This window comes from Sphaerodactylus townsendi, linkage group LG03 (genome assembly GCF_021028975.2).
Source record: "Sphaerodactylus townsendi isolate TG3544 linkage group LG03, MPM_Stown_v2.3, whole genome shotgun sequence".
Lineage (NCBI taxonomy): Eukaryota > Metazoa > Chordata > Lepidosauria > Squamata > Sphaerodactylidae > Sphaerodactylus > Sphaerodactylus townsendi.
The window spans coordinates 74,831,164-74,841,958 of NC_059427.1; the positions used below are offsets into that span (position 1 = coordinate 74,831,164).

The 10,795-nt window shown below is 42.4% G+C and overlaps 1 protein-coding gene across 1 annotated transcript; it reads left to right on the plus strand.

Annotated features, from left to right (window-relative positions):
• The first annotated feature begins 1,731 nt into the window (after positions 1-1,731).
• Positions 1,732-7,018, plus strand: LOC125429816 (ovomucoid-like). Its single transcript, XM_048491326.1, has 4 exons — positions 1,732-1,859; positions 2,478-2,500; positions 5,276-5,385; positions 6,823-7,018. The coding sequence occupies exons 1-4, from the start codon at positions 1,805-1,807 to the stop codon at positions 6,890-6,892; spliced, it is 258 nt and encodes an 85-aa protein (XP_048347283.1). The 5' UTR covers positions 1,732-1,804; the 3' UTR covers positions 6,893-7,018.
• Positions 7,019-10,795: the final 3,777 nt, after the last annotated feature.

The window sequence follows — 10,795 nt, forward strand, 5'->3', positions numbered from 1 at the left end:
TTTGTAAGCCACACTTGGGCAGGTTCTCTGAAAAGGCAGCATGGGAATTTTCTAAACATATAAACAGATTGTTTGTTTTTTGAAAGTTGGAGGTGTGATGGTACAGCAGAGCAGCACGCTTGACAAGTGATGCAAATCCAATGACCTGATCCTGATTCCTAAAAACATGACAAACAGTTATGTTAAGCTGTCATGCATATTCCATTACTTTTACATACATACAAACATGAACAGCATAGCATTCTAGCCCTCTCTTGAGCCTGAATACTTTTCCAGTATAGACTGCAGTCTTTTCCAGTGTTGATCCTGAAGTAAGGATTATGGCCATCTTTTCCATATTAATTTATTTAATTCATTTTATCCAATCTTTTTCCCTAATAGAGACCCAAAGTGGCTTAAATGGTTCTTTTTACCTGCATTTTATCCTCACAGCAACCCTGCACCAGTCTGTCCCTACAAGCGGAAAAAGTCACTGCTCCACCCAAAATTGCTGCTTCTCAGAGACATTTTCATATTAATGACAATATGCTGCTTCTCAGAGACATTTTGTGTGTCAAAGCCTGGGTAGGAAGGGGATTGGCAGCTGTACTTTTCCAATGGGTGGGTGTCTGATCAAATGGCGTTAGCTAATCTCCATTTTCTCACCTAAGTGAGGTGACTCAAATCAGTGCTCTGAGCCAAACATTGGTCGTTTCCCCACTCACCATTTGTTGCATGCTACTCATGGCAAATAATCTGCGGGCCTGCTGCATTCCCCACTACCTCAGCGGCGACAACGCAGAGACCCCGATTCTGCCTCTCTCCTTCCCCCTCAGCGAGCGTCATTTCTGCTCCTGGATGGTCGAGCACCTTTTTGAAAACCCCGCACCAAGCACGGGGGAGGGGGTTAGAAAAGGCAAATTCGGTTCTTTTGCATACCAAGAATTTCATCCTGATTTGCAAGATTTCTTTTCTTTCTACCTGGTCCTATTCCATAGGTTTCCTTCTCATTCTCCTTGGCCCTACACAGAGACGACATTTTCTTCTACTGTCTCCTCCTTTAAAAATAAGCTACTTCTTGCTCCAGGGACCTCTCAAGGGATACATCCTCATCCTCGGTAATCCATCTTGTTTCCTTTTGTGGGATAATTTTCTTTTCCTCCTCCGTGCAGACAAAATTTTGTGAGTACTTGTTCAGACTATTTCAAGAGGGATGTAAACTCAACACTCTATACACAGAGAAGTAGGCTAGCCTCTTTAGGTGTTCTAGGGATATTGGAATTAAAGCACACGCTAGAGAGGAAAATCTGATTTTCTAAGGGAAAAAAAACCCAGGATGTTATTTCAATCAGCAAAATACATCATTTCACAGAAAACTCCACTGTTAGGCCCAAAATTAGCATTCAATATATCTAGCAGCATCTGTTCAGTTTAGTTGCACTGTGCAGTTCCTGCTGCAATAAGTCAGTTAGTCCACTTACCAGTTATTGCCAAAAACCTCAAACTTCCTGTTGGTCTCCAAGGGATGCAAGTGACATGTACAGGGAGAAATCTGTTTGGTAACAGTGTTACGCAGTTGTGCATTCTCCTAAGAAATACAGAGAGAAAAAGTGTGTGTTTTAATCTAACTAACCTCAAGCGCCTGTAGAAATCACATTTCCTCATCTAAAGGTAGTTGAGAGAAACTGTTGCATCATAAGAGGTTTGGAAGCACACATATATATATTGGAGAGGTCTGGGAGAGATGAGTGACCTCAGCTTGGCCAGTGGAGACTGAAGAGCATCTTCTTTGAAGAGCCACAGCAGATTCAGGTGAAGTCAGACCATGAAGACAGCCGGGTTTCTGTTTCTCCACATTCTGATACTGTTCTTCTACTTTGGTGAGTCATCTTTCCACTTACCAAGATTCCTGTTTTGCTCAGAAACATATCAGAAAACACAGTTCTGAAGAACACATTCCTCAGGCTGCTTCATGTAATAGCATTGGTTCAAACGATAGGCAGCAGCTGCACAAATACTGTGCCTTATGCATCCATCCTGCCGAAACAATTATTCATTGGAAAGAATGCCATGCATGACTAAAAAGTATGGCATTTGTGACTAAAAGAAATTACACAAAGATAGTAAAGCAATTTTCCGCCCATGGAGAACAGTTTGTGCTTGAATGCAGCCATTAATTATTTGATACCATGAGTATTGTGCTGTGATAAGGAATAACATTTGCAAAACAAAACATAATCCTATGGCTATATTTTGACTTCTGGAGATTTAGAACTTTTTCACAATTCCCATGTCTTTATGTGATCTCTTTAATTAATGTCCTCCCTGAATAGATATTAATGTCCTCCCTGAATAGATACATGCTCCCAAGAATACCAATTCCTTTCCACAAATCATCCCTTCCATTTTTCTGGTGCGAAGAAAATGTTCCCATTTGGGTCTTTTTTGTAATATGTGGCCTGTTTTACAATTTTTCCTGTTTGATATTTTCATTCTAGATGCTGCCATGGCAAGAATACCAGTGAGTACTAGTTATCTATATATGTAATTTCAAAGTGTGTCCCTACTTGTGGATAGCTAAATCCATGGCTCAGGGAAACACATACCTCCTAGGGAATTCCCAAGATCTGCTGGGGAAAAATCTGATTTTTTAAAGAAGAGTAAATTCTCCCCCAGTAAAAAAAAAAAGTGTTCTCTGTGCAAGTGCAGAGAACACCCGTACATCAGGTTGGCAGCAGCCCTGCTGGGTCTGGCAGTGGTGGCTGATGATAGGGGCCTCACTGCAAGCAAGCTGCCAAGAGTGAGGATGTGGGGGGAGGCTCAGCACACCCGCCTAGACTGCTCCAGGCAAGCTGCTGAGAAAGAGAAGAAAAGTCTCAGCTTGCCTTTGGGGAAGGGAGGAGGGAAGCAGTTTTGATATGTCAATAAGAGAGGGGGGGAAGAAAGGGGAGAAACTTCGGAGGGCCTTTGGGCAGGAGGGAAAATGTGTTGGTGTACCCTTGAGAGAGAGAGACAGATAGAGAAGGGAAGGGAAGGGAAGGGAAGTGAACTGAAGGGGGAAAGCCTTGGAGAGTCATTAAGGGGAGGAAAGGGAGAGACTTTGGTGTGCCCCTGAACAGGCAAGACTCTGGAAGTTTCTTGTGGGTCTCCACTTCCTTTTTAATTTGCTCCTTTCCCTGATAGGTGGCAAAAAGCTAATGAAAACTCACATTTGGGCTAAAATTAACATTTCAGTTTTCAATTTTATAAGAAAACTAGCGGGGCCCGGCCACGCGTTGCTGTGGCTTATTGTGCTGAAATGGAAAAGGAACAGTAGCAGCAAATCAGTTGCAGAGGCCAGCAGTACGTGCTCATGCAAACACGCAGCCTGATACTGTGCGATGTCATTGATGTGTGTGCCTGCATTCCTTGGGGGGGGGAATGGAAAGGCACCCCTCCCACACATCTAGGCTGGCTGGTCATGATCCTGTACCTGGGAGTAAGTTTGGTTGGTGGCAATGGGTGTCGCTTCTGAGGAAACCCTCTGAGGGGCGCGACGCAGCCATTCAAAATATGTCACAGTTGCTGTACCGAGCTTACTCCTGAGTAATGCGTGCCTGGTTTTCTTAACTGTAACTGCAGTATTCAGGGAATCTAGGGTGCCTGGCTCCTCCCTCCTGTCCCTTGTATGTCGCTCTTCCCTCCCTCACTTCTCTTCCCTTGCATGCCACCCCTCCTCCTCCCTCCCTCCCTCCCTTCCCTTTCCCTCCGCTAGGGTGGGTGGGTCATATCAAGATGCTGGGCCCACTGCCTCCCCTCCCTTGCATGCCACCCCTCACTGTCTCCCCTCTCTCACTTCTCTTCCCTTGCATGCCTCCCACTCCGTCCCTTTCCTCTCCCTCCCTCTCTTCCCTTGCATGCCACCCCTCCCTCTCCCTCCCTTCCCTCTCCCTCGTGTGTATGTGTGTGTATGTGTTTCACTTCCACTCGAGTTACTGCCTATGTACTGTTTCCACTGCTCATATCTGGCCATCTGAGTGAACATTCTAAGTTATATTGTATTTATGAGACCTTATATTGTATTTGTTTTATGTCTCATTGTACACCGCCCAGAGCCCTTCGGGGGTTGGGCGGTCTATTAAGCCGAATAAAACAACAACAACAACAACAACAACAACAACAACAACAACAATGCACGAACATTCTAAGGGTGACAGTTACACACAGGCAGCTGCATGTCCTTCACCAGGGAGCACCAGGAAAAAAGCGTTTTACCTGGGCCAGGTGTGAAATTTCAGGTATATGAACATCTAAAAACACTCTCGCCTGGCTGACTATAGTGGCTGGGAATTTTCAGAGGAATTGGCCCAGCAGTTACTGAGGTATACTGTCATCAACAAAAACACTGTTAGCTTTATATATATATATAGATATATAGATATAGAGCAAATATCAAAGTTTCACTTTGTTTTATTTTTATTTTTGCACTTATCTGTAACTGTTGTTCATTGAGTGCCTTTTGTGCAGGCATGTTACATGTTATATGTTACATCTGATCAGCAGTATTATTTTTTTGACTGTGAAGGACAGGTATAAATAATTAAGAACTTTGTGCACTACATAGTAGCTTTTGGATCTTAATATCCAATATGAGACTTAAATGTTCAATTGACAGTGTTAAAATTTTAAATATGAACACACACACAATACAAAAAGAAAATATCATGCCACATAGAAAATTATATCCAGTCAAGATAGTTATGAATGAGAGCCATCTTGAAATTTACAATTGCAGAAAGTAATAAAGTTATTCCATTTCTCTACAGTGCTATATAGTTTGTTATTAAAACACTCTTATATCTTATATAATAAACTCATTTTCTCAATTTACCACATTCTCCGAAACCAATCATTTAGACAGTGCGGGTTTGATTTTTTTCCAGTTAGCAGTTATATGTATTCCTCAACTGATCCTTTCAAATATCATAACAATATTATCTTAGGATCAACTGTCATTCTGTCATGTTACACATTAATTCTACAATCATATGATGAATTTTTAAAAATTCTGGAGAATTCTAAGAAGCAGACCTAAAGTATACTTTGGCCCTCCGACCTTGAACAACAATTGGCAACTTCAGCAAGGACTTTAGATATAGTGGCAAGTGTGAGGTACCAATAGCATATGAAGTACTCTCATAGCAGCATGATTTTTGGAGGGCACCAAGTGCCAATGAATGACATGGGTAAAAGATCTTGTATTTTAAAACTGAAAGGGAAAGAAGAGTTTTACAATGTGCTGTTGTTATCTCTGCAGATTGACTGTAGCGGATTTCCAAGCAAAATATGCACTGCAGACTACAACCCGCATTGTGGTGTTATTCGTAAAACATATGGAAACAAGTGTCACTTTTGCAATGCTTTTGTGTAAGTATAGATTTTTTGTAATGATAGCCAAATGAAGGTGGTCATTGAGCTTCAATAGAGTATGTTTTGAAGCCAATTTAAGATCAAAGTGCCATTGATCTTCATTTGAATCAATTCTGAATTTTGGGTTAAAATATTTTCTGAATAAGGAAGGCTGGAGAAAGAGATTTTATTTATCAGAAAATATACTAGTAGTTGTGTAGTATAAATGGTTTTCATATCTGTGAATGGCCTCCTTATTTCTAGTTTTCAGAGTAGTGTGGAAGTTTGCCTCTTCTGGAGACTCACATTCTTTGCTTTGTCTTTGTCTGACAGAGAGTTCCAACAGATGCTAGAGGAAGCTGACAAAACCTGTTCCCCGATCTCCCTGGGAATACCCTTGGATAGGTTAACTGTAGCCCGGTACCTTTATCTCCTGGTTGAGGCCCGATAGTGTAGAGCAATCACCTTAGCTAGGTGCAATGCCCTGCCTTCTTCCTTTAGTCTTGGATGCCACCTTGGAATTCCACATAAAGACAGGGAATACCCATGTGGTATGGGTTGCCTTCTGAGGGTGAGAACCACCTGGGGTGGATCCTTTCCCAATAACCACACCACACTCTTGGCTGGGATAAACATTTTGGTCATAGCCATTTTATTGTCCAAACAAAAACAGAAGCGTGAGGTGTAGCATGGGGCTTGATCTGGCCTATCTGTTTCCTAGCAAAGCTCCCATGGGCAGATGCCAGCGTTGGGGTTCGCTCAGCTACAGGCTCTGCTGGGCGGACGCTCCTGACCAGAGGTGTTCCCTGTTTGCCAGTTCGGCAGGGCGGTTGCCTCTTGCCCCCGTCGGCACTTCCAGATCAATACCCATGCGCCACCGCCAAGGGCTATGACAAGTATCAAGCATCACCATAATAAAACAGGGAGCGGTGGGTGGGCAACTCGTCGGCTGGCCGGAGCACATGGCCAGCACAAAGGAGGGCTGTCCCCTTTAAAGGTTCTCTCAGCCCTCTCCTATATGCGATGTCAGCCCTGGCCCAACATGGCCGGGGCTTCACCTCCGCCCTCAGTTGAGCGGAGGCAGTCGCTTAGGATCCACCCCCTCCACCCCCCAGAGGCAACCGCAGCCGGTGGGTGATTCACAGCTGTCTTTCTGTGGAAACTGTGTCTCATATGCTGTTGAATTGTCCCTTTTATGAGATAGAGAGGAAGAGGCACATAATCCCCTTCCTGCATGGAAATGAATACATTACAGTTAACCAGAAAGTTATATATCTTTTAAACAGCCAAAGCTACGAGTTGTTGGAAGCAGTGGCTAAATTTTTAAATGTTGTTATTTTAACTCGTCCGAAGTTGTAAAGGCTGTTGTCTTGTGGTGTTGATGTTGATGCTGAACTATTTATATGCCATTAACGATATTCGATTCGAAATTTAGCTTTGTCTTTCTCTTCCCAGGCAAAGTGGTAGGAAGCTTGAACTAGAGTACTATGGAGAATGCAGGAAACATGCAAAGAATAAGGAATAACAACCTCACACTCATTTCATGGCTTGCTAGCAGTATCCACTCAATCTTGTCTTCCCTCTACTTTTGATCTGGTAGCTGATGAACATCTTGTAGTATCTGAGTGTGGTTGACAAATAAAGAAAAGATAAGCACCATTTTGTCTCTTAGATTCTTCTTTTGGTCTCAACATCTATCCCCAAAGATCCTATTCATAGAGAGTCAACAAATAATTTTCCCAACACTGGGTTGAGAAATTCCTAGAGATTTTGGGTGAAGCTGGTGAAATACAATGATAGAGGGGAAAAGACTATGTCCTTTTGAAAGGGAGTTCCAAAGTATTAGCAGTAAGATGAGAAAGCCTTTTCCCAGGTTACCACCTGTTTAGCTTCTGGCGGCAGAGGCCCCCACAATAGGGTTTCTGAAGATGACTGGAGTGGTCAAGAAGGTTGATATGGGAGTAGGCACACCTGCGTATATGCCACCCCAAGCCAGCATTTTGAACCCAGAACCAAATTGGGAGCCAGAATAGATGGAACCAGAGCAGTCATATGATCTTTATGACCCACTCCAGTCAAAACTTCAGCCACAGTATTCTGTACCAACTGGAGCATCCAGGCAGTCTTGAAGGGCAACACAATATAGAGTACTGCAGTAATATACTGTAGATGTTGCCAGGGCATGCAGCATAGTGGCAAGATCTTTTTTTGCCCATAAAGACTTGGTTGTTACTCAAATTTGCATATGTATGGCATGATCCTATCTTGCTAGCATGGAACAAACCTATGTATTTTGGGAACTCCAATACTTAGAATCTTAAGCCTATGTGTGCCAAGGTCCATATTCAGATAAAACTCAAAAGAAGAAGAAGTAAGACTCTTAAAAAGACAGCATTTATATTTGATGAACAGAAAAAGAGTCCAAATTAATTTTAAAAGTTATAGAAAGGACAACACCAAGTAAATGCAATACAAAACAAAATAATCAAAACAAAATAATTAAATACCTATAAACAGCCAATCAAAGCATCCAATGAAAATCAGTAACTAAATCTGGCAATTCAAAGCAAAATAATCAAATGAAACTGGAATTCCCACATTCCAAAAGAGTGTCCCTACTCATTCAGTCACACATATACAGATAATTTTTCAGTTGGCACGACACAAAAATTTTAAATTTAAATGTCACCATCTCCAGAGTCAGGACTGCCATCATAGACCAGGAACAAGTCAAAATTGTTAGGTTTTTTTCCCCAATAGATATAGATACATATCTGGTACTTTAGCAGAGTGTTCAAATGCTATTTTGTGCAGCAAAGCGCATCTAGTCTCTGTGTGTGCCAGGAACAAAATTACTCAGAGTCCTATCTGTTCAAATTAATACACTTGATTTATTACAGGAACTCCATTTTTGGATAGGCTAGAGTAAATATAATTTGCTAATTTAGTCTAACTAACTAGGGCCTCTTCTGCACGTGAAGAATAATGCACTTTCAATCCACTTTCACAATTGTTTGAAAGTGCATTTTGCTATTCCGCACAGTAAAATCCAGCTTCAAAGTGGATTAAAAATGGATTGAAAGTGTATTATTCTGCATGTGCAAAAGGGGCTTAGGATGGAGGGAGATACTTTATGGTTGCAAGATGGAGATGTGTATGTGGAGGTGCAAAAAGAGGAAGGAAGGAAGTTTCCTGAGAATAGCAAAGGAATAGTGTCAGAGCAGTAGAGAAAGGAAGTCCAGTGCCTTGACCCCTCTATCTCTCTGACTTTACAGTCAAGTCCCCCTCCAAAGTTTGAGGGCTGCAACTTAACAAGTGCATGTCTCTGGCAACCCATTAAGTAGTTCAAAGACATAAACAGCTCATTTTGCACTCAAGGCAAGAAAACAAACTTGAGGCACACTGGACATAGTGTGTAACAGACTTCCCTCTGTGATACACCTCTGAAGATGCCAGCCACAGATGCAGGCAAAATCTTAGGAACAAGAGCCACCAGACCACGGCCACATAGCCTGGAAAACCCACCACAACCAGTTCAACACATAATTCCCCCACCCTTGCATTCCCATAATATCAGCACTAGAAAGGACAGTGGGAACAGAGGCATTGTTTAGGACAGACTGTTCACTCCTTCGGAGGAAGGCAGATAAGAGTGAACGTTTAAGCTCTATTGACTAATTACATGCAAGCAGAGGGAGGCCTCCTTAGCCTCGGGTGATGATAATGGCTAGACCAGGGTCAGCAACATGCAGCTCTCCAGATGTTCATGGACTAAAAATCCCATCAGCCCCTGCCAGCATGGCAAACAGGGGCTGATGGGAATTGTAGTCCATGAACATCTGGAGAGCCACAGGTTGCAGACCCCTGGGTTAGACCATCTGTGGCCTTGGTGTGGATGTGTGAACTGACAGGCCGAGAATGGTGCAGGCCTGACACTGATACATAATTGAGTAAGTATTTAATTTACTATTTCATAAATACAAAATTAAACAGCATCAGTGCTTTCAAGGAAGCAAAGTAATAATTGCATCACAATATTATTCTCTAGCTCATGTTCTGTTGTCAGGATGGACAAGTTTGTTGACCTTTCCTGACCCATAAATGCTCAAAGGTAGCTTTTAGGGTTTTTTTTAACTTACTGAAACTTCTCTTTCTCTTTCTTTCTTTTGCAAGAAGCCACAGTTACTGGCAAGCAGAAAAATATTCAAACAGCAATTTCTAAATCTGGATTCCATTCAGTCAGAACTTCTTGAAGGAAGTGGAGAAATTCCAAACTAGTTACTAGATGAAGCATCTGCAAACTAGATGAAGCATCTGCAAACATTGCTGCCTAATGTTTAAAACACTGAATGCCTGACAAAATTTCAGAGGCATCCAAATTGCTATCATATTTAAGACATAAACTCACAGGTTTTTTTAAGAACAATCAGTATCCATGTTAAGAACATAAGAACAAGCCAGGTGGATCAGACCAGAGTCCATCTAGTCCAGCTCTCTGCTACTCACAGTGGCCTACCAGGTGCCATTGGGAGCTCACATGCAGATTGTGAAAGCAATGGCCTTCTGCGGCTGTTGCTCCCGAGCACCTGGACTGTTAAGGCATTTGCAATCTCAGATCAAAGAGGATCAAGATTGGTAGCCATAGATCGACTTCTCCTCTATAAATCTGTCCAAGCCCCTTTTAAAGATATCCAGGTTAGTGGCCATCACCACCTCCTGTGGCAGCATATTCCAAACACCAATCACACGTTGCGTGAAGAAGTGTTTCCTTTTATTAGTCCTAATTCTTCCCCCCAGCATTTTCAATGTATGCCCCCTGGTTCTAGTATTGGGAAAAAGAGAGAAAAATTTCTCTCTGTCAACATTTTGTACCCCATGCATAATTTATTGACTTCAATCATATCCCCCCTCAGACGTCTCCTCTCCAAACTAAAGAGTCCCAAATGCTGCAGCCTCTCCTCGCACCACTGCTTTATATAAGGGCATGACAATCTTTGCAGTTTTATTCTCAATTCCTTTCCTAATTATCCCCAGCATAGAGTTTGCCTTTTTCACAGCTGCCATGTATTGAGTTGACATTCCCATGGAACTATCAACTAAGACGCCCAAATCCCTTTCCTGGTCTGTGACTGATAGCACTGACCCCTGTAGCGTGTATGTGAAGTTTGGATTTTTTGGCCCTATGTGCATCACTTTACATTTTGCTACATTGAACTGCATTTGCCATTTCTTAGCCCACTCACCTAATTTATCAAGGTCCGCTTGGAGCTCTTCGCAATCCTTTGCGGTTCTCACCACACTACATAATTTGGCATCATCTGCAAACTTGGCCACCACGCTACCCACCCCTACTTCCAGGTCATTTATGAAACAGACAAACTGCCACAAGAAAATCAATATCAGAAGATATCTCATTTAAAGCTTGCTA